This window comes from Neovison vison, chromosome 4, assembly GCF_020171115.1.
Source record: "Neovison vison isolate M4711 chromosome 4, ASM_NN_V1, whole genome shotgun sequence".
NCBI classification, from domain to species: domain Eukaryota; kingdom Metazoa; phylum Chordata; class Mammalia; order Carnivora; family Mustelidae; genus Neogale; species Neogale vison.
The window spans coordinates 15916982-15941474 of NC_058094.1; the positions used below are offsets into that span (position 1 = coordinate 15916982).

Sequence of the window (24493 nt, forward strand, 5' to 3'; positions counted from 1 at the left end):
GTCCGTGTGGAGCGCATTCCTAGGGATTTCCTCAGACGTGAACCGAGCCCAGTCAGAACCGGTGGCCTCGCAGGAGAGCTTTCTGGGACTCGGTGGTGGGTGATGCAGATCAGAAAAATTAAGGACTGCATCAGAATCATTTTCTGAAAGGGTTCTCAGTGGATACGGCATCTTGGTTTGCAGATTTCTTGTGAAACTTGAGTATGTTCTCTTTGACTCAGTCTTTGAGTCTAGAAAAAGCCCAGTCTTTTTTCTCTGTCACTCTTACTCTTCAAGTTTCTTCTTTCTCCTCTCTTGCTGCCTCCAGGCTTTTGAATTTTTGTAGTAAAGCTACTTTTCAGGTGGGTAGAAACTTTTTTTTTTAACCTTAAAAGAAACTTAAAACCCTAGGTCTAGAACAAGCCAACATCACCTTGCCTTTAAATTTTAATAACATTTACGCACTTTAAAAAAAAAAAAAAAACCTCAACAAGGAGGTTTTGTCTTCTGTTCTTAGAAGTTCATTTTTTTTTTTTAAAGAATCCATTAAATTATATATTCCCTAAAACAGGTGGGCCTGACACTCTTTGATAGACTGTCAAAGATCATTAAATCAGGAGAGAGCTGCTTTTGGCAGCCTTCTTCTGGCTGCGTGGGTGTTCGTGGGCGGGGGCTATGTGTGCCGCACCCCTTGACTGGAGAGGAGACCCTCTTTTTGTTGCTAATTTGGTAAAGACTGAAATGAGGCTCCCAAGTGGTGGGGGCAGAGAAGTCGTTTTTTTTCAGAGCTTCGAGCCGTTGATTTCAGACACATTCATGTGGGTCTGGGTACTCCTCCCGCTGTGTGCCGGGAAGCGGCACAGACTCCTAGTCTGACTACCCGCACCCAGCTGGTTAACTAGTTGGGAGGTGCAGCGGCTTCTGTACTTAGGACTCAGTGTGCAGGATGCCAGCCTGGATGGACGGTCTGACTCAGAGGCCTTCACGTCTGTGCCAGCACCTGAGTGGGATTGCAGGGGCCTGCAAACCCTTGGGTCAGTCCTGTCCGATGTTTGTGGGACAGTGACAGAGGGCCCGGCCCTGCACCGAGCACCGTTGGTGTCTGATCTCCATTGTCCCTCACACCAACCCTGAGAAGTCGTGACTCATCCCCTTATTCCTTCCCTCCATTCTTTCAGAGTTCAGTGATGTCCGTGTGCAGTGATGGTCACAGAATAGTTCTTACTGTTAGTCTTGAGAAGAAGCAGGCCCTGGGAGGTGAAGTGACTTCCCCTAGTACTTGACTGGCGGCGTAGCCACGGCCGGAAATCAGGGCTGTGTGCTTCCTGCACAGACCTGTCGTCTTTCTGGCGTGCTCTCAATGAGTGTGTCTCACCTTTTTCTTCAAAATGCTGGATCATCTCAGTGGCCTTCTCTGGGGGCCCCTGCAGGGGAGCGGTTGGTGCCGGGGAAAGGAAGGCCCAGCGGTCATGGCCTCCTTTGTGTAGTTGAGTGATGCTGGTACCTTTTGGCTCGCAGTTGGTGGTTGGTATGTCTGACCACATTTAGGCTTTTCTAAAAGCTTCTCCTACTTTCTTGGAATGAGAAGAAAAGGCTAGGCGAAGCTGTAATTGGTTGGTTGAACTCTTGTGCTCTTAAGATGCTGACGTCTGTGTGGGCAGAGATCTCTCACGGCCAGCCAGAGAACTCTGATCCCAGCCCTTGCCCCTTTAATTACTTGGATATTGAGGTAGAAGGGGTGTTCATACTTGATAAGAAAATGGCCAATACATTAGGTGTTGTAATTGGACTTTCATGCAAGGTCTGGATGGGCCTGGAATGGTAGCCAGAGCTGTCAAGGATTCATTCAATGTAAGTTAAACTAAAGTTAAACCCTCCGGTGGAAACAGCCCACTGCGGCACAAAGAGGAGATGGAGGCTGTGAGGCTTAGCAGTGTGGTGGCCAGACCTGTGCGTGGGTACTGATGTCAGGAGCTCAGGTGCAGCGGCCAAGGGACCTCTGCCAGGAGCCAGTCAGGCAGGATGGCCCGGTGCACTGGCCCGGTGCACTTAGTGCCCCATGGGAGCGAATTGTCACTTGGGGGAAAATGTCCCGAGACCTGCAGTCAGACCAGGCAGGTCTCAGACAGAGAGCTATGCTCTAGCCGCAGCTGGGAGTGTTTTGTGACTTAGGCTTGGGGCGGTTTGTGACTTCGTGATGCTCTTATTGTCAGGACCTCTAGGTTGATCTTAAAATTAAAAAAAATGTATATAATGACTATTGTTTTTGTAAAAGTGATATATGACCCTGAGTGAAAACAAACACACAAAACAAAAAACAAAAAAACTATGGCCTTATAGGAAAATACAAACAAGAAAGCAACACATTGGTCCAAATCTTAGCTTTCCAGAAATAGCCTATTTTTACTTTGGTGGACAGTTTTCCAGATAGCTCTCTGCACGTTTTCAGACAGGCTCGATAGCTAGAGAAATGCAGAGAGAGGCACTTTTATGATAAGATATAAAGCAAAAATATATTTGATTATGCTTTCATTGAACAAGACAATTAAGTGCAGTAATACTGAAGAAATTGCTGAACAACCAATGACTGTTTCTTCACCAAAAGAAATGAGTTTCTCAGGCATCCTTTTATTTTATTTCTTTTTTTCCAAGATTTTATGTATTTGAGAGAGACATGCACAGAGTGAGGAGGGGAAGGGGTCGGGGGGGGGGGAGGGACAAGCAGACTCTGAGCTGAGCAGGGAGCCCAGTGTGGAGCTCAAGCAGCCCTTTAAAACAGTGGTTCTTTGTTGCTGCTGTTGTTGTTGTTATTTAAGCTTTATTTACTTATTTTAGAGGAAGAGAGCGGGGCGGGGGGCATGCAAGCAGGGGAAGGGGTAGAGAGAGAATCTTCAAGTGGGCTTCCCACAGTGCAGGGCCTGACTCGAGGCTGGATCCCAGGACCCTGAGATCCTGACCTGAGCTGAAACCAAGAGTCAGACGTTTAACTGATTGAGCCACCCAGGCGCCCCGATTACTGGCACTTTAGGGAACCGAGGTCAGGGATGGTGCCGAACCCCATATAGTGCCCAGGACATTCCCCCCACCGCAAAAGAGCTATCAGGCCCAAAACGTCCGCAGTGGCAACGTTGAGCAACTGGACGCTAGGCTGAGAAGCTAAGACCATTCAGACCAGTACAAAGAGGAAATCATTAGGTTTTCGCTCAGTTGCCGCTGTAGCCTGTTTCGGCCGGGCTTCTGTAGCGATAGGTGAAATGATGAACTTCATCAGAATTTCCCCTCCTCTCCTTAAACCGCCAGCCTGGGAGGTGGCACGTGTTCTGTCCCCCACGTTAGGGTTCGAGGCCCTTCCCGTTTGGTCCTGCCGGTGGCACCCTCCGGGGGTGGAGGCTCAGATCCGTGTGACCGATTCTGTGCCAAACCCTACGTCTTTAGCCGTGGCTTCTCCTTCTGTGGGTTTCCCTTGCGTCCTCTCTTGCGTGGCTCCTTGATCTTAACCTGCATCAAGTGCGTCTCTGTCGGGAGGTGTCAGCCCCACAGCTCTGCTGCCGTCAGCACAGCACCCGCGGTTCTGACTTTGTGTCTTGGGTCCCGGGCTTGAAAGCCGAGAGAGAGAGAATCTTGCCGTGTCCCCAGGACGCTGCAGGGACGTGAAACACGGTCCTGGGTTGAACATGGACTGCACGTGGGGGAAGCAGGGAAAGCTGGATGAATGTGCTGGTTTTCCCGAGTTCTTTCAAAAGTCATCCCATGGAAATGGGGTTGGGCGTCCCCAGAGGGTTCAAGCCGGTGCCACAGGGATGCAGAGGACGCGGTGGCCTGAGTCTTCCCAGGAGGGTGTTGAGTTCCCTGTGAGCTGGAGTGTGCCGGGGATCCACATGTTGTCATGCCGTCTGTAGGTGCTGGTGCAAGCCATTAGCTGTGGGGGGCTGCATTTAGGTAACTTCTCAACCTTGAGATTCTGATCTGTAAGTAAAGCTTCCCGGGGGCCACGGTCACTGTCCTGGGGAGGAGCTCCAGTGGCTCTGGTTTCCTCCGGGGTGAGGGTGGGAAAAGGCACAGCCGAGGTCAGGTGGTTCCTCCGGGCAGAGCATTAAATGTTCTGCCTATCTTGAATTTGGACCCTCCATCTGTTCCTGAAAAAGTGATCTATCAGTGTATGTGGTAGATCCTGCCAAACTTGTTCCAACTGGCATTTGTAGTATTTACAAGATTATAGGGCCTGAGCACATTCTAAACCCATTTCCGAGCCAGGGCATTTATGTACAGTCTGGGCACCATACCCGAGGCTGTAGAGGAAGAGAGAACACACATTGTTCCCTGTAACTGCAATTGGGTGTTTTGTTATTGTCTTCCTCAGATGTCTATCACAGCATGCCTCACTGATTGATGACTTTGTTTTGTTGTAGGGGAGCTATCCAGTGTGGGAAGATTTCATAAACAAAGCAGGAAAGCTACAGTCCCAGCTTCGGTAAGTAGAGAAGCTCGTCATCCCCAGAAAAATGGTGCTGTCCTTAGCCAAAGGATGGAAAAGGACAACCCCAGGATGCAGATTGAGGTTAATTTTGGAAGCATTACAGATACAGAAGCACTTAGTGGGTTCTCATTTGAGTACTGCCGCTTCTCAGCCTTATGTCCTGACCCCTGACTCCCCTATGTAAAGCCGAGCTCCCATCTGCTCTGCCTTCTTCCACAGGGATTTTGAGTCAAAGGAGATATCATAGGAAGGTAGTAGTGAGCAACATTTATGTGATGCTCACTCTGTGCAGACCCGTATGTTAACTTAATTAGATCTCACGACCCCAAGGGGTTAAGTACAGTTAGTACCCTTAGTGTATTGACGAGAAAACTGAGGCACGGAGAAGCTGATGGCACACAGCTAGTGAATGGCAGAGCAGGGATTTGAACCTAGGTCTGGCTGCATAGTCCATTCTGTTCACTGCCTATCCTCATAAGGAGTTTACAGCTGACTGTTGGCGATCGTGTAATTCCGTGTGTGTGAAATATCTAGAAAACAGCTCTGTAGAGACGGGTCAGTGGTTGCCTGGGACTAGGGGAGGAAAAGGAGATGGAGTACAAATGGGCAGGAGCAATCTTTTGGGGGTGACGGAAATGTTCTAAAATTGGCTTGTAGTAGTGGTTGCAGAATTCTAAGCTTACCAAAAAAAATTGCTGAATCACACACCCAAAAAGGGTGAATCTTATGGTATACAAATTATGCCTCAATGAAGCTGCTTAAAAAAAGAACAAGATCTAGGGCTGAGCGGCTCTAAGGGGCTCTTATCATTGCCTTGTCTTGGGCTTGCTCCTGTATCATTTGATATGAAATAGAACATTTACCAGCATCTTCTTGTTACAGCTACGTGTTTTAGTGGGGAGGGGAGCTACCCGCTTGGTGGGTGCCCCATGAGGGATGGGACAATTTAAAATGCAATGATTTTCATGACGCCTGTTCATGGAGAAATGGGGGATGACATCAGTTGGTTTGGATGTATGGAGGCGGTTTTCCAGAGGGCAAAGCAGGTAGGTGTTTCCTAGGATAAAAAGCCACGTGGATGACATGGCGCTCTTGGTCCTTCGCCGACGGATGTCAGGGGTTACTGCCCAGAACTTCAGCCATAAGATGGGACATTCCATGACTCCCCTGTAGAGCAGGAGAGAAGAACTCCAGAAGGAAGGATCTTTCCTCTTCCATTCTGCCAGCTGTGCAGGTGCCTGAGATTTCTGTCCCATGAACTGAGGATTTCCCAAGCTGTGAGTGGTCTTCGAGATGTACAGTCGACTGGGGCGTAGAGCCCCTTCTCTCCTTGTCAGATCCTTTACCATTTTGGTCCTGAAGAATGTGTACAGACTTTACAAGCTCCTATTTTTTTTTTTTTTTTTTTCAAGATTTTCTGCTGGGCCAGCCTCCTCTGTCTGAATGCACAGCCCCGCACAGGCCTTCACCAGCTCCCCCTTAGCACGCTACAGCTAGTCTCTCATCTCTGCTGTTGTCCGCCTCTACTCCCAACAGTTAGTCTCCATCCTACAGCAGGGCCCTCCTGGAGTACACCAGAAAGAGTTGAGCACCCCGGCTCCACACCCTGCCCCATTTCTTATCTGACCTCATTTAATTGAATCTGGCAGCCTTTCAGTGTTGGCCAAGGAGAAGATCCTCTCTTCCTCTTTTACCAAAAGGAAGCTAAAACTTCAAGTAATTATTTGTTTAGCACAGCTAATCAGTTACAATGAAACTTAGAGCAATCTTTTTTTTTTTTTAAGGATTTATTTATTTTAGAAAGAGAGTGTGGGGGAGGAGGAGGAGAGAGAGAGAGAGAGAGAGAGAGAGAATCAATCAGTCCTGAAGCAGACTCCCTGCTGAGCACAGAGCCTGACACCGGACTCTCACCCAGGACCCCTGAGATCATGCTGAGTGGAAACCAAGAGTTCGCTGCTTAACCGACTGAGCCACCCAGGCACCCCAAAACCTATAGCCTTCTTATCTCCTTGGTACCAAGAACATTTTATTTCATTTTATTTTTATTCCCACAACGTTTAGGCCTCCTGTGGACAGGGCCCATTTCTTTATTTTGTCAAACTAGGAGTCCCCAGCTGGGAGCCTCCCACACGCGGTTTGGTTTTCCGTCTAAAGGAAGGGCGAGAGGCCTGGAGGAGAGGCCAGCCGCTGGGAGCCGCGGGCGCTGGATCTCTGCTCGTGCTGCGGGCACGCCAGAGCCGGGATGTCTCAGGACAGCCGCACACGAGGAAACAGGACTCATTGGGAGGTGGTGGTTAAAAGCTCCTGATTCCTCACACTTGACCGCCGCCCTCGTTTTCAGGGGAGCCCATGTAGTACGGGGGTGATCGACCTTGCCCTGAACGAGAATCGATCCAGCCCCTGTGTCAGACATTAATTGTCAATCAGAATGAGCTGTTTATAAATCCCGGGACGTTTGATGAAGCTCACTTTTTCAGGGCTTGCATTTGATGTCAACTCTTTGAAAAATCTGCTTCTGAGGGGCTTTTTTTTTTCCCCCAGTTTTGTTTTGTGAATGTCTTTTTTTTTTTTTTTTTTTAATTAGAGCAGAATATTTTCTTGCTCTACTGGGAAATACCAGGCCTCAATTCTGGAGTTTGGCGCTAAGGGACTGTGACCTAGGTTTTCTTAGGGACCACTCCCTGCTCCTTCTAGAACCTTCTGTGTCAAAGCCACTGTTCGTGAGGTGTAAAGTCCTTTCTTCAGTTCCATCCTGAACTCCTTTCTTTCTAGTCCTTATTCTCATCTTCTTCCCTTCAACAGCTTTGCGTTCTGAGGTATGCTGAGCAAAGATTAGATTCATACATGAAAAACTTGGAAATGAAGCGCATTTCACAGATTGTGGAGCCCAAGTGGGGCTGGCTTGTGTGTTGTAGCTGTCCCTGGCCCTGGTGGGGAGTGGGGCTTACCCTTCACTGGATGACATCTTGGGATCACAGCACTGGGAGCCGGTAGACCACAGAGTGCTCCAGAGGATGTGAAGAACTCAAAATAATTTCTAGGACAGCAAATGAATGTAGTGACTTCTCCCTAGTCTCAAGGAATTCAGAAGATAGCATTCTAAGGTTGAAAAATAGTCTGTTTCATTATAAGTGGGATTTAGGGGGAAAAGTCACAGAGGAAGGATCTTGTCCTGCAGCAGGATGAGCATGGGACTGGGCTTCCTGCCAGCCTATCCCCGTTCCAGGTCTGAGATGAGCTGGTGATTTTGGAAGTCGCTCTGAGCTTGCCTCCATTTTCCCATCTCTGAAATGAATTAGTTGAAGTAGAGGCTCTCTCTCCCGAGATTCCATCTCCCGGTCCACTTAGAGATGCTGTTTGCCTACCCTAAAATCAATTTCACCTGTACCGTTTATGGTTTTTAATGACGTTTTTCTTTTAGGTCAGAAAACCGGTCTTTCCTTCTTTGTGAAATTTGGCCCAGTAATTACATCGTAGGTGGACCGGGATGGGAAGGATTGCCAGCATCTACTGACCAGCTCCGAATGCGCTCGGTGTTTCTGGGAGGGCGTGCTCATGTGAGGAGGAGAAATGCCTCCTGAGCAGACAAGGGGCCCTGCGAAGCCAGTGCCTGTCCATGTCCAGCTGAGTCGTTTCTCCTGGAAGGTCGCATGCCCTTCCCTGCAGAGGGGTTAACCCTGTAGCCGCAGTGAATTCGTGTGAAACGTTCCTCATGCTTTTGTTCTCTGTTTGCATTTTAGGACCACAGTAGTAGCAGCAGCTGCCTTCCTGGACGCCTTTCAGAAAGTGGCTGACATGGCCACCAACACACGTGGTAAGCAGATGGAGGGACGGCTTCCAGCACCCGCCCAAGGCAGCCTGTGGGCTCTTACCCTTGGGTGGCTTCACGAGGAGCGACAGCTGAAGTTACCAGAGCTGCGCTGACTCATGGTTCTGACTTCCTAGAGAATGCTGGGGGTGTCCACGTATTCGAAGTTGCAGATTAGTCCTCCAGATAACAAAGCCTGTGAAAGGAAGAGTGAAAAGTAGAGAAAAGGGGGCACAGTTTGTGTGGGAGGGGGCTGGAAATGGGCGCTTGGGTGTGGTTCCTCCCTCCTCCCATGGGTTGTCCTAAGGTTTTCTCTGTTCCCTTGTGGAGAGGGAAGGGGTGAGAATGATCGGATAAACCATTTTACCGCAGGGATCCCTTGTGTAAGGCATGTCCTGTTGTGTTGTATCTGTGTTTCTCCCACATTTGACTGTGGACCCTTACGTATTTATGTCGGAACTCCCCCAAAACAGTGCCTAGGACATAGTGGGTGTTTAAAAGTAGGTTTATTAAATCAGTGAACAAAGGGAAATCTTGTGCAACTTTTAATAGTTTCAGTGACTATAATAAAAACACAGGAGAAGTGTAAAGACGAAAATGCCGCTCCCGTATCCACCACCATGGTCAGAAAGACAACATCCCCCTTAATCTGCAGACCCCTGTTCAAAGCAGGGGGTGCTTTCCTTTTCATTCCCAGGCAGGGATGTTCTCCTACCTCTTTTTTTGACCTTATTTTTCTGGGTCTGCTTGTATACTGTCTGTTCATTGTCATGGTAACATTGGAAAACATGGGCGTTGGGGGTTAGTGTTGGGGTGTTGCTGTCAGTCACATGAGGGTTTAGCTTCTCTGAAACACATGATGGATACCTCTGGTGGGGTTCAGTTGGTGCCCCTTTACCACTGGTGCCTAATTAAATATTAAAATGAGTTTGCCGTGAGGTGAAATTAATGAATTTAATTCATTAATTTGAATTAAATTAATATTTAATTCAAATATTTAATATTTGAATTAAATATTCATATGAGTTTGCCTAATTAAAATTCAAATGAAATTCAAGTTTCATTCCAGAAACTTGAGAACTGCTAGTATTTTAGGTACTATTATGGGACCACAGAAATCAATATGTTATTTATTCTTCTTGTCCTGAACGGTTGGCAACTGGGCGGGGGAGATGTGCAAATAGAGAAATTCGGGCAAGAAGTAATATGCTTAGTATAGCAATAGTAGTAGAACAGCGTGCTGGGGGAGTATAGAAAAGTGAGCAATTAGCTCAGCTCAGGGATTCGAGGGTCTCCCATGGGAGGTAATATTTCCCCTTACTTCCAAGATGCCAGCAGTGTTTCGAAAGGTTCCCTAGGAGAATGTGATGGAAATACCAGAGCAGTGGTTGGAAGGACTTGTTCTGGTTTGTCACCTTGTTATGCGTCTTAACTTGTATCTTTTCTTAATCCCTTAAAAAATTCTTACATCCTCGACATTGTCCATTGTACTCCTTTCACTTGAATATTCTAAAGATTCTGTAACGTTTAAGCCAAGGATCACCACTGTCAGTGTTTTTGAGTCTGTTTTCAAATATTGTCTTCTACTTCAGCAGTCTCTGGAACCAGACCATCGGTCACATTGAGGTCTTTCTAGAAGGGCCCTCAGAACGTGTCTTCCTTCGAAGAATGGCTCCACCATTTGAAAGGACGAGGGTCACCGGCATTGCATTTTTGAGACTCTGTGATTCTTAATAAGATTTTTATATTTTCATATTTAATTATTGATGGGACCCTCAAGGGTGGAGGAGGGCAGCATCCCCTGAGTTCCCATAATTGCCGACAGCAGGCACAGGGGTTTCTTTTTTTTTTTTTTTAAAGATTTTATTTATTTATTTGACAGACAGAGATCACAAGCAGGCAGAGAGGCAGAGAGGGGAAGCAGGCTCCCTGCTGAGCAGAGAGCCCGATGCGGGGCTTGATCCCAGGACCCTGGGATCATGACCTGAGCCGAAGGCAGAGGCTTTAACCCGCTGAGCCACCCAGGCACCCCGGCACAGGGGTTTCTGCAGAGGCTGCTCCCTGGGGTGGCTCTTGGTGGGAAACAGGAGGGCCTGCAGGTCCCATGGCTCCAGGGAGGACAAACAGAGCAGCTATCTGTGGGAAAAGGTACCAGAATAGCCTCTCTGTGGTGGTGACAGAGGTAGAGTCGCAGCTTGGAGGTGAAGTATTTGACAAAAGACAAATGATGTCGCAGTGAACAGACCCCCGCTCCGATGTATTTTTAAACCACTTGATTTCAGGTCATTTTTAGCAATGCCAGAAAAACTTTATATTTTGCAATCTCTAGAAATCCCTGTGCACTGGGGGAAAAAGAACTTTCTCTCGAGTGTGAGAGTTCTCACATGACCTAAAAAAGGGTATGGTTGATACAAAGAAGGTGTATTTTATAGAGGGGATAAGAGAGAAACCTGAAGGCACATCTTGTAGGGTCAACAAGCATCAGAACTGATTTTTATTAAGTTATTTTTAACTTAAAAATGAAAAAACCTAGACCATGCGTGGTTTTGTTGTTGTTGTTGTTGGTTTTAAAGATTTTATTTATTTATTTGACAGAGAAAGAGAGAGAGAGAGATCACAAGTAGGCAGAGAGGCAGGTAGAGAGAGGGGGAAGCAGGCTCCCTGCTGAGCAGAGAGCCCGATGCCGATGCGGGGCTCAATCCCAGGGCCCTGAGATCATGACCTGAGCAGAAGGCAGAGGCTTAACCCACTGAGCCACCCAGGTGCCCCTAGACCATGCGTTTTTGTTTAAAATTTCATGTAATAGTCTGTAAAGTAAAATCCACCCCTCCCTGTGCCCCCTTGCAGGGATTGGGTTGAGTGTCATTTGCGGACTTTTTTTTTTTTTTTTGCATGTATAAATACGTCTGGAAGGAAGAAAGCTGATTGCAGAATGGTGTGTGAAATGGGACATGGAGTAAAGTACTTCTGGATGATCTAGAGGGGGCCCCTAATTAACATGTTCCTGTGCTTTTACTCCACAGTATGTGACACTTCTCATGTCCATGCCTGGGGAGGGAGCTGCCTCATTCTTTCTAGGGCCCAAACGGAATTCTGTTGTCTGGATACAGCACAGTTATAGCATTTTGCTGTTGGAGGAAATTCAGGCTATCTCCCATTTATTTGCTGTTATAAGCTATGTAGGAATTAATGCCCAGCTATACATCCTTTGGGAGATCTGTATATAATCTGTTTTTAATAGTGTGTGCATCTCCACGGAAACAATCTGGAGAAAATGTTCCAAACGGTTTTGGTCAGTGGCAAATATATTTGGACTTAAGATCATTAAAGGCTGTGACTCTGTGGTTTGCAGTTTGATATCTGCCCTCTACAAAAGTCCAGTTTTGTTGTTTTGGTTTTTGTTTGTTTTGCTTAGAGCTTTGGAATGTATTTTTCGAGTCCTTCTTGCTCAAAGTGATAGAAGGCAATTCAAGTGCATCTCCTTTGGGCAGGCTTCCAGAATCTCAAGATAGCATGTCTCTGGTTTCCAAAATATTAGCATTCCATATTATCTCCCAAAGCTCTGAAATTCCTTTATCCTTTTTAGCTAATATTTCGCACTTGCTGTTAATATAATTTATTTAGGAAAAACTTTTTAAAGCTGTTCACTATAGGAGCAAAATTAATGTAGTCATTATCTAACTTGTTAAATAGGATGTGAAAATATGTTAGAACTCTATTTTGTTCGTTATACAAATGCATTTAAGTTGCTCTTGTAATGTGTGTATTTAGATGAACAATTAAAGCATAATGGAATTTAAGAGTTTATTAGCACCATAATCCATAGTACAGTTTCATATTCTGTTGATTGTGCACTCTGGAATGAATATACAATATGTATTTAGCATGAAAGAATACCTTTTCCCATATTACTAGCTGCAGAGAATTAGTGTCTGGGCATTGCTATGCATGGGATACCAGACTGCGGAGTGAGTCCCCATCTTCTTCGTGTCCATGATGGACCAGCAAATGACCTATCACTGGAGTTGAGAAATGTTTGGACTGACTGGTATGCAGTTGTCTCAATTACTTAGAAAGAAAGAAAGAGTAAGAGAGAGAAGGGAAGGAAGGAAGGAAGAAAAGGAAGGGAAAGAAAGAAAAGACAAAGGGGGTTGAGGTAGAGGACCCTCTTGAGCCGAGCACCTCTTGGGGAATAGTGTTCCTGCACCTGTGAGCACATCCTTGCACACTGGGCCCAGCTCCCTATTTCACTGGAAGGCTGGGGTACTGAGCTGATGAAACCCTCCGCCTTAGTCAGCACTGGCCCTTCGCGCCACTGCATTGTTTGCTTGTGTCAGCAAGGGCCTTTGAAAAGCATAATGCTGTGTGACTTTCATTTCTGGCTGCCTTTGTATGCCTGTGTAATTACTTTATAGCTTTGAAAAACCATCTCAGGGTTGTTTAGAGATACACCAAACCCAGAGTGAAGAGTTTAAGATTTTATGAAGAAAAGAAATGGATCCCCAGCCGACCAGATCATCTTTAATGTTTAGAAGCCTTTGTACATCACTTTAAAAAAGTGGGCATGGTTTCAGTGTTGGAAATCACGATAGCTAACCTTTACTGAATAGTAATGCTGGCTGGGCTGTGTTATAAGAGCATCACGTATGCTGAATCTCTTCTCACAATGTGAATGTACATGCTTGTGATCTCCATTTTAGGTGATGAAATCAGGGTAAGGAACTTACCTAAAGCAAGATTGCATGGCCAGTAAGTGGTAAAAGGAGTCTGGCACAGAGCCTAGATTTTAACCATAAAGTTATAATTCCTTATGTAAGGAGCTCCCTGGGTTTAGTATAAGCTTATGTTTGCTTTTAAAATTACTTGATCCCGAATGCATTAAAAGAATCTAGGTAGCACCTTGGAGTAACCCAGATTCGGAACTGTGATGCCTGGATTTGTCTTCTGGTTTTGCTGACTAGGCAGCCCTGAGTAAATTACGATAGCCAACCTCCCGACCCCTGCCCCTTTTCCCAGGGGCTTACTAGCCAAGACCCTCTGTGGACGCCTGAACCTGGGGATTGTCCTGAACCTTGTACATTCTGTTTTTTCTATATGTATATATCTGTGATTAAGTTTAATTTATAAATTAGGCTCAGAGATTAACAACAAATAGTAATAATAAAATAGACCAGTCATAAGACTATCCTATAAGGAAAATTATGTGAATGTGGACTTTCTGTCTCTCAGAACATCTTGTCCCATACTTCTCGTGATGATGAGAGATGATGATAAATGCCTACGTGGTGAGCCGAAGTGAGGGGAGTGATGAAGGTGCTGTGACCTAGCGCTGGGCTCCTGTTGAACCGACCTCCTGACGGTTTGTCAGAAGGAGGGTCAGCTGATTCCAGACCACAGCTGACTGCGGGTTTAACTGACGCAGCAGAAAAGCAAAACCTCGGTAAGGAGGGGTCGAGTCTAGCTCACTTTTCTGGGCTTTAATTTCCCCACCTCTAAAAGAGGGTGTTCCCAGGACACAGAGTCCTAGATGATCACAAGGAACCTTTCTCGGCTCTAATAGTCTCTGATTTGAAAAATCTCATTTGGCCCTATTAAGTCCATAAAATATGAATGAAGATGGACGTCCAAATTCTCTCCCCTCGGTTATCTTTAGACTTTCCAATTTTTGCCCTGGAGACAAAGGAAGTGGAGGAAGCAATGTGAAGCATAGGGTAATGGAGAGAGGGAGGGTAAGAAGAGAAAGATCAAGGCCCCCTCAGACCTGCAGTGTGCTTTTGAGGAGGGCTGGTAGAAGCTGGAGCGTTGAGGAGGACTGTGTAGGTCATAATCACTCAAGAAGTTGATTTTAAAATACAGATTTCAGGGGTGCCTGGGTGACTCAGTCATTGAAGCCTCTGTCTTCCGCTCAGGTCATGATCCCAGGGTCCTGGGATTGAGCCTACATTGGGCTCCATGCTCAGCGGGGAGCCTGCTTCTCCCTCTGCCCCGCCCCCCTGCTCCTGCAGGCTCTCCATTACGCGAGCGGTTTCTCTTTCTTGCTCTCGATCACACTGCTCTCTCTTTAAAAAATCTTTAAAATCTTTTTTTTAAAGATTTTATTTATTTATTTGACCAGAGAGAGATCACAAGTAGGCAGAGAGGCAGGCAGAGAGAGAGAAGGAAGCAGGCTCCCTGCTGAGCAGAGAGCCTGATGTGGGGCTCGATCCCAGGACCCTGAGATCATGACCTGAGCCGAAGGCAGCGTCTTAACCCACTGAGCCACCCAGGTGCCCCAAAAAATCTTTAAATTCTTAAAAAAAAAAATACAGATTTCAGGGCCCTGCCTTGTATCTGTGGAGTCAGATGGGTGTGGGTAGGACCTGGGAATCTCAGATTTTTTTAAGTTCCTCGGGAGAGATTTCTCCCCAGTGAGGTTTGGGCCTCTTGCCATAAGCCACCTGTCCAGAGACATCTCTGCCAGCGGCTGGCACTCCCACCCACAGAGAGACGCTCCTGGCTCCCTGAAGCCCTTAAATCCTTTGATCCTCATCTGCTCGCTCGTGGGTGCCTTCCAGACCTGGAATGTCCTTCTCCCTCCGCCCCCTGTCCACCTCCTTTAGATGCTCGAGGATTTGCTGCTTGTTTTCCAAGAGCCAGGTTCGCAGTCATGTCACGGATGATACCGATGATCACCAAAGCAGGGGGAGACTTCGGGCCTCGGGGCCTCCGCGGCACGGTGTAGGCGTGTGGCTCGCTGTGTCATACCCGGCTCCGTACTAGGATGCAGGCCCCTCCAGGACAGGCCTCTCTGAGGAGCCTGGGCGCCTAGATGCTCAGTGGCTCTCTGGCATTTGGCAAAGTGCAGACAGTGTTTGATGAATGAATGACTGAGCGCGTACAGCAGTGAGCACACTCGCACGGCCCTCGGTGGATCCGGGGGAAGAAGGCTCTCATCCCCGGGGGTGGGAAGCTGGTGGGATTGGATCTTGGTCAGATTCCATGTGGGGGTTCAGATTTCACATTTGGGCAACCCCCCCGCCCCGAGGTCCAGTCTGGTGTGGAGTGTGTGACTTCATATTTCTTATAGCTGAAGAGGGCCCGGCAATTTCATGATGCGGTCACAGGAAGGGGTGGGTCGGGGAGTGGCTGGACCCAGGGAAGAGAGGAAACCTTCTCTTCTAGGGGAGGAGGTGCTCGGAAGCTGTTCGAAGAGGCAGCTCAACCGGTTTTGTTTGCACCCGAGTTTTAGTTTAACTAGGTGGATTGAGATTTCACTGGCCCTTAACTTCTGGCTTGACTTTGGTGTGTGTTCAAGTCAGACTGTTTCATGTAATCAGAGCCTTGTGATTTCTACCTAGGAATCTCCTCAGCCACAAACTGGGGGAAAAAATAATTATTAAAAAAAAAATCATAAATAAGCCCCTTCTCACAGGCCTGGAACTGAATATTCTAGGACTATGGACGTGAAAGGAATGTCGACAAATTCATTCACCGATTCAAAATAAAAAGGGCTCAAACTGCAGCCTGCTCATCTCTAGATACGGTGGTAGATTATGTGAATGGTTATTTTTAGTTATTGTCTTTGGGAATTTATTGCCTTTAGGAAAAGAGAGAACTTAAAAGTCTTTGGGAAACAAGCTCCGTTGTGATTTTTCTTTAAGAGCTTAGCTTGTTTGGAAAACTTCAAGGATCATGTATTTCATTTTTCTGATGATCGTATTCTGAGGACTTACCAGATAATAGGAGAAAATGGAGTCTAGCAGAAAGCGTCTTCTGGAGCCCAGAGAAGGAGCTTTATGGAAACCCGGCAGGGGTGAATTTTGCTTAGAGACTGTATGTAACCATCCTAGGGGCAGCTGAGCTCTGATTTCCCAGAGCTGGCACATGTTAGGTGCCCAGGAAACAGTTCCTGATGTATTAAAATTTTTTCCTAAAGTGAAACCCTTCATAGCTTTCAGGGTGGATGGACCAGCAGCTGTATTTTCTCATATTTTTAAACATGAGCCGAGGTATGCTGGATCGAAGATGACCTAGAAACTCTCCACTGCTTTTCATTTGCAGGGTTTTGAACTTGCCTTTTTGATTTCGATTCTGGTGAATTGTGCTGAGGAAGCTCTAAGCTAACTGTGCCCCCACTGTTCGTTACGTTTTGAAGAGTCTTGCTGGTTTGGCGGGTGTGGGAGTAAGAACAGAGCTATGCACAATAGGAACGTTTGTGTTTGTTTCAAGTAGGAAATTGACCGGGCAAAGACAAAATCACCTTTTTTCTGGCATTTCTTTTTTGTTTGTTTTCCCTTTAATTGCAGGCCCAGTGCCAGGACTTGACAGGTGCCGTGTATGCCTGTTGTGGCGTCCTGGCCCTGTGGAGCTTTCAGTCTGGGCCAGGCCGTTCTGTGAAATTCTGGAAATGGTCTGTGGTTTCACTGCCCAATATGGTAGTTTTTCGCTGCATGTGGTTTTTGAGCACTTGAAATGGGGCTAGCGTAACTGAGGAGCTGAATTCCTAATTTTTTTACATTTTAATTAATTTTAATTATATGTAACTTACAACTTTGCTGAGGGCTTTTGGGCCACAATTTGGAATAGTAGCTTCAGGAATTTCCATCAGCTTCTCAAGCCACTCCATGTTGAAATGCGTACTACTTGTCTAGGAGTACGTATCCATCTATTTTTGTATTTTAATACCTGTCATAGTCTCAATCTTACATGAAGTCCAAATTAAAAAAAAAGTTGTAAGTTGTTGCTTTTTATAATAATATTTACCCTAGCTAAAAAGTGTGTGCCTATTATTTAAATTGCTTCAGGATATAAATTCTGCATGTCCTAGAAAGATTTTGGAGTTGTCTTTGACCTACAGTGGGGTGACATAAAAAATATAACGCCTTTTTAAGTGGATTCATGGATGCATATCCTGCTTGTGGGTTTCACTTTTTGATGCTTTTCCACTCTGATAGACCTTGAGTCATTTTAACCCATTACCACAATACATTTAATCCTACACATTCTGCTTGGGATACAACAACTTTTAAAAAATTGCCCCTATGGGGGAGAGGGTGATGCACGGTCATTTAAACATCTGACTCTTGATTTGAGGTTAGGTCATGATCTCTGTCCTGGGATCCAGTCCTGTGTCAGACTCTGTGCTCAGTGGGGTGTCTGCTTGAGCATTCTCTCCTTTTCCCCCTTTTCTCATTCATGCTCTCTTTCTCTCTCAGATACATGAAGAAATCTTTAAAAAAAGGAAAAAAAAGACCCAATGGGGGTGCCTGGGTAGTTCAGTTGGTTCAGCGTCCAACTTGATTTTGGTTTCCATTTGGTCTCGATTTTGATCTCAGGGTCCTGGGATTGAGCCCCATATCGGGCCCTGCACTCCAAGGGGAGCCTGAGGATTCTCTCTCTCCTTCTGTCCCCTCCCTGCTCACGTGCCTGCAATCTTTCTCTCTGTCTGTCAAATAAATCTTAAAAAAAAAAGTGGTATACTGAATGTGCAGCTTGTCTTACCATTTAACATTTTTTAAACTTATTATTTTTTGGTTTGCTTGTTATGAAATTCAGACTTGGTGTTGAGGCTAGCATAGGAAGGAGGACTGTGTACTTTAAACTTCTTTTCTTTTACAAATCACACTGTAGGTAACAACAAAAAATAAAGGAATGATATACTTATTAGGTATCTCTATTTTATAAATTTTAAAACTCTAATCTTCCCTCCACCTCCTCATTTTTTGGTTGTAGGAATGCAGAATTGGGTACTAATATATGCGATTATTTTGGGGGGCAAATTTGTATATTCCAGGAGATTGGGATCATGAACGGGGACATTACTGGTGATACAATGAAATCCCTTCTTTCTGATCCCATTGATCTTTTATTACTATTATTTTTAAAGATTTTATTTATTTGACAGGCAGAGATCACAAGTAGGCAGAGAGGCAGGCGAGAGAGTGGGGGAAGCAGGCTCCCCGCTGAGCAGAGAGCCCGATGTGGGGCTCGATCCCAGGACCCTGAGATCATGACCTGAGCCAAAGGCAGAGGCTTAACCGCCCCCCACAGTGATCTTTTCTTATTGTTAAAACTCATGCTTGACCAGCAGTACTGTTCCCCCCCTTACAAGTAGTGGCCTTTTCTTATTGACGTTTGGTTGGGTAGCCACAGGTGCCAGAGACGAACCACCTTCATGGTGGTTAGCCAGTGCCTGCCTGTGCGCTGTGTGACTTCTCACAATCTTCCTGAAACGACACTTCCGGCGGTAATTGTGCATTGGGTTGAAAGGCACCAATGTGAGTCCCATTTGAATGTAAGCACGTCCTGGCTGTCCGGAGCAGGCTGTCCCCAGAATCCTGAAATCCCGTATCAGGGAGAGCTGGGGGTGTCTGAGCTGCACGGTGGAGCCCGCGCGTCCTGCTAAGGCTTGTCCTGCCGCTAATCCGAGAGGAGCATCTGTTCATGCTCAGTTCCGTGGCATCACCCACTTTGGCCCCTGTGCATTTTCCCAGGTGATGCCTGAAGGTGGTATGTGCTGTTTTCTGTCTAACCTCAGCCGCCGTAATAAATGTCGGGGAATGACACGGCGGCGACGGTGGCGATGGTGGCGCTGGGGTGGAAGGTCCGGGCACGGAGAGGATGTGTGTTTTCCTGGCTGACCGGGTCGATGTGTGCAGCGTCGTTATTTGTGTCGTTAGGCAGTTTACATAATGAAGTGGTTTGCTCAGCAGTTCCGTCCTTCCCGCTAGCTGGGCTGTCTGCATTTTGTACACCAGCCGTGAGGATCTCCCCCTTCTCCCTCCCTCTTCTCCATCCTAATTCTTTCCCTTTTGCTCTTCGTTTTGGCTTAATAACTAATGCTCCGCCCATCCTCCTGTTGCACGCAACCATGGTGATGTTCCTTTGGCAAAATACGGATTAGTGTTCATGGGAGGAAGCAGTTATTCTAGTTCCTACAGATGTGGCAAGATTGTTTTGTTTTGCTCTCAAATGATGTTTTCTTGTGAAAGATCATTTGCTGTAGAGTTGTGCACTTGGTCTGGTTTGCCCACCTCAGATAAGAATAACTGTTTGGAATGTAAATGTGAACTTGAAGACACTTGAAGTTGTCAGAACTAGTGTTTTTCTACGCTGAGCCTATCCTGCCTGATCGCAAGCGCCTCTTCTCCACTTCCGCTGATAAACCTGCGGCCTAAAACCTGGGGAGACAGGAAGTCTCTGAACTCCCATGATCACTTGAACGTACACATGTGCTCCGCTGGAGGGGAAAAAAATAGGATGTTGAGTCAAAGCTCTGAGAATACAGACCATTCAAAAGGATATTCTTCTATCACAAAAAATCTGGCAGTGAATCCTTCCGATACATTTTAAAGAAATTTGGTTTTTATGTACTACTTTTAGAAACCTATGTGTTCCCTAAATTGAGAATGCTCTGGAGTTGTTTGTTTGTTTGTTTGTTTTTAACCTAACCTTGTGGTCTTTCATTTTTAAGACGGTACAGGGTTTTTTAAAGATATTATTTATTTCAGTCTCAAGTAGGTGGAGAGGCAGGCAGAGAGAGAGAGAGAGAGAGAGGGAGGGAGGAGGAAGCATGCCCCCCACTGAGCAGAGAGCCCGATGCAGGGCTCGATCCTAGGACCCTGAGATCATGACCTGAGCTGAAGGCAGAGATTTAACCCACTGAGCCATCCAGATGCCCCTGGTACAGGGTTTTTCTTATAGACCACCTAGTGTCTGGGGACCTTTTCATTTTTAGGGGGCAAAGTCGCTTGCCCAAGGCCACTCAGCTTGAAGGGGCTCACGGGGAATTGTCCTGCTAGTGCAGCGTGTTGTCCCCTGGTTTCCCTCAAAAGCCGCCTGGTAAACCGCTTGTTCACGTCGTCCCTTGTTTTAATGCTGAGGAGATTCAAGTAGGAAATAGCATGAGCTGTGGAAAAAAAGAGAAAAAAAATCTCTTCTGTGCTCTCAGTCAATTATTTGTAAGGATTTTTGTTGCTTATTTGTTTCTGCAGGATCTTTGGTCAGCTGTTTCTTGAAAGCCATTTCCCACTTCATTTCGGTCCTTCGTTTTCCTATGGAAGATGCTTTTGTTTTCTTTTAGCTCTGTGTCTATGGGGGGACTGCTTTGCTTAAATTTGGAGCAAAAATATATTGTTGTATTTGCCATACCTATGCGTATTTATCTGTAAGAATATCGAGGTATCTTTCGTCTGCCTTGTCTTAGTTTTGCAAATCTGTCTCCATCCACACGTGTGTGCACGTACACATGCGCACATGTACACACGCACACACAATATGTGTTTTGATTCCCAAACATTTAAGATTGCCATGGGACTCTTATTTCTAGTAAAAGATACTGCTGTGGAAATCTGCAGCATTTCCTGCTGTGTGTGCCAGAGCCCAGGGACCCTGGTTGCCATGGAAACTAATATCCAGCCGCTGGTGGTACTTTCCTTTAGAGCTGCATTTGAGCGCATTTCACAGTTCGATACAATGCCGCTGCTTCTCCCTTTAAAATAACCAGGGAGGGGGAAAAAGTGATCACAAATTTTAAAAAATGCTGTTTCTGCAAAGGCAGAAAGAGACCTTAATATGCACCATTTTCACATGTCGGTCGTAGAACAGCACAATCACCCCAAGGTGGCCAGAGGTATCTGATAAAATACAGAAGAATTTTGGAGGAGGTGGTGAAAGTGAAACCTTTCCTGCTCGAGCCGGGGGTCTGTAGGCTTCCTTCGGGAATGACGGGCACACCCGGCTGACGCGGACTTTTATCCTGTTGACTCTGGCTGAGTCCGTTTGATTTGTCCGAAGGGCTTGAGAGCAGACAAAAACCTCCAGCTTTCTGCATGTTCTCCACCCCAACCTTCGTGCATTTCCTGACCCCACTGTCTCAGAACCTGCCCAGAGAACCGGATCAGAGAGCCTGGAGAGCTCGCCCGAACGTTTGCCCTGGATTGGCCAGTTGAGCACGTGGCTGCCATCTGTGCTTGTGGAAATGTGGATGTGACGATGACATTGAGCCTTCATTTGGATAATACGGTTTAAAAAAGCCAAGTGTAAGACACACCCACTGACCTCCCAGTGGTCTGTCAGCCATTGGCCACAGGTGGGCTCAGAGCACATCTGTGCTGGGCGTGACAGGTCCCCAGCCCCAGGTTCCCACTGCTGTGAACAGACTCCTGTGGTGTGAGATTGAGGGACAGTAAGATGGTGGGTCCCAGTGTTGTTTAGATGGATGACAAATGCCTCTGACATTTGTTTTTCCAAATGTGTTTGTACAAAGCAAATCCTGGGATCGGGTGTTCTTCAGAAGCAGTGGGACACCCCAGAGCCTTTGCCTGTCACAGGTGGTGGGGATCACAGGCCAGCCATGGCCTTGAGGGTTCACGGAGGGCCCTCCACCTGTTGAAGCGCTCAGCTCGTCCTCCAGCCGCTTTATTGTGAGGTGGTAGCAACCCCATTTTGCAAACAAGGGGAACCAGCTTGGTGACTCGCAGGGACTGGGTTAAAATGTCACATAACTTTGAAGCCACAGAGCTTGGAGTGTGTCTCTGCTTTGTGTGACCCTCAGTCCCACGTTCTTTCCACCTGAGAGATCATTTGTCTATACAGAACCCTCTTGGGATTGAGACCAGCCTTTCCTCACTGCGGCGCTATTGACGTGTTGGGATGGAGAATTCTTGGTTGTGAAGACTGTGCATTGTGGGACGTCTGGCAGCGTGCCTGGTCTGTCCCCCAGTTGTGAAAACTGAAAATGTCTCTGGATGTTGCCCAACGTCCCCTGGGAGTTAAAATGGTCCCAGTGAGAACCTCTGAATTAGACCCTTCAGGTCTTGTTGTAGGGCTGTTTGGTGGAACCGTGGCTGTGCCATTTCTTGACTCATTTGTGGAGAACTTGGTTCCTTTAAGCTGGGTTTTAAGTTATTTATAACCATGTTTTGATTTTAGAAGTTTGACACTTCATGCAATGGTTTCATCTGAGCAATGACCACTGTGCCAAGTGGTGGATAAAACTTTGTGAAAAGGCCGCATCTTACCAAAATAGATTGCTCCTTTTCCGCAGAAGGTCATTCTCCAGTGTGAAGATATACATAGTATTTTAAAAGACTCAGTGGACTAAGAACAGTGATGGAGACGGACAGAGGTTATTGTTCCCGCTGGGCTGGCTTCCTTCATGGAGAGGTGGCTTGGCCGAGGCAGAGCCTGGGTTGGGACGCTGGCTCGAGGTCCGTGCTGCCCGGTCACAGCGGGGGGTGGCCTTGGTGGGTCGGTCCGATTGGACACACGTCAGCTTTGTTGTCTGTTGGAGGACAGTTGGGTTGGCCATCCCTGCCTGTCAGGGTGATTGTGGAGTCGCTTGATGCTGTGACTCTGAAAGGGCCCAGCAGCTTTGACACAAGGTCATGTGCTTCTGTGTCACATAATTTCTGGGGGTCCTACCCATGTTGGACTGGGGGTTCCTCGGCTGCTTCTTAGACACCAGTGCTCATGTCTCATTCCGCCATTGTTTGCCTTGTCTCCTACTTCTCTATCTCCAACCTCTGCCCATGTCTCTTCATCTCTTTATGTCCCTGATTTTCCTCCTAGAGACTTCTGACGTTTTACGATTTCCCTTTCTTCTCTGGGCTCTGTTACTATTTTGTTTATTACTCTTACGGTTTATATTTTTGTTTATAAATGAGTATTTACATATTATAAATATTACATATAATTGTCATACTATATTGCTCCTAGATTTGGGGTTTTGTAATGGTAACTTGAATGAATTTTTATTTTGTTACTGTTTTATTTTTTCAAGCTTTATTGAAGTATGATTGACAAATAACTGTATATTTAGGTTGTGATTTTTTTAAGGTGTATATCATGATTTCATATACTTAGACATTGTGAAATGATGACCCCAGTTAAGTTAATTAACAAATCCATCATCTAACATGGTTACCATTCTTAAAAAATGAATTTTGAGATTTTTTAGTTGTCTCTTGCATGCCCCCTGGTCTGGGGAATCTCACCTTCCCCACCTTGGCCTTCACTTGGAATATTCCTTTCCTTCCCTCACGCAGACCCTAGTTGAAGCTCTAAGGTTGCTGTCAGGCGCCTTCTCATTTGGAAAGACTTCCTTGGTCCTCAGGCGGGTTAGAGGCTGCCCTGCTTTGCTCCAAGCCCAGAACCTGGGTGCCCGTCACCATTCCCTTTCAAACTTCCGAGCTTCTTCAAGGCAAGGACTCCTTCACTGATGACACCGGTGAGCACTCCTCTGGTGTGCCCTGTTTTTGTTTTTGTTTTTTTCCTTAATTGAGATGAAGTTCATATAACCTAAAACTGTTGGAAAGCAAATAGTTTGGTGGCATTTCATTATTCACAGAGTTGTACAACTGTCACCTCCGTCTGGTTCTGAAGTATTTTGATCACCTCAAATTAAACCTGCGCCCAGGTGAGGGAGAAGTTGTGGACATGGGTGTTGGTGAAGGTTGTACAACAGAGTGACTAAACTGGAACGCCATGGAACTCTACACTTAAAAATGGTTATAGTTTTGGGTGTCTGGGTGGCTCCATCAGTTAAGCGTCTGCCTTCGGCTCAGGTCATGATCTCCAGGTTCTGGGATCGAGCCCCACATTGGGCTCCCTGCTCAGCAGAGGGAGCTTCTCCTCCCTCTGCTGCTTCCCCTGCTTGTGCGTGCTCTCTCTCTCTCAAATAAATAAAATCTTTTTAAAAAATGGTGATAATGCACAGGATTCTTAGGTCAGTAAAAAATACTTTGTGTCATGCCATATTGATGGCTACATGACCGTACAACACCAAGGATGCATCCTCATTGAACTGTGTGCTTCAGGTGATAATGATGGACCAGAGTCAATTCATCGGGGATAACGCTTGTACCATTTTGGTGGGGGATATTGATAAGGGAGGCTGTGCATTTGTAAGGATAAGGGCATATATGGGAGATCTATCCCTTCTCCTCCATTTTGCTATGAACCCAAAACAGCTCTAAAAGAAAATAAAATCTTAATTAAAGAGATGACTATAATGCTAAATTTTGTGTTAGATATATTTCATCACAAAAAAACCCAAAAAAGAGGTAATCCCTCTTCCTCTTGTCTACTCCCTCGGCTAGCGTCTGGCAATTATCCTGCCAGTGTTTGTACTTTTTTCATCGTTATACCCTTAGCTTCCACCGTGGTTGTTTTTGAATAAAACTTTGATTAGTGAATGAAATGAGCTTTTCCTTTAACACTGGTTTGTCTTTGTATATTTCTTCAATAGC

At 46.2% G+C, this 24493-nt stretch overlaps 1 protein-coding gene across 12 annotated transcripts in view; it reads left to right on the forward strand.

Moving 5' to 3' along the window:
- MTSS1 (MTSS I-BAR domain containing 1) overlaps positions 1 to 24493 on the forward strand; it is a 155999-nt gene that overhangs the window by 19190 nt on the left and 112316 nt on the right. For all 12 annotated transcript variants that reach the window (XM_044244973.1, XM_044244963.1, XM_044244975.1 and 9 more), the window contains exons 2-3: positions 4389 to 4450; positions 8197 to 8270. In XM_044244973.1, coding sequence (XP_044100908.1) covers positions 4389 to 4450; positions 8197 to 8270 — 136 coding nt within the window. The remainder of the gene's footprint in view (positions 1 to 4388; positions 4451 to 8196; positions 8271 to 24493) is intronic.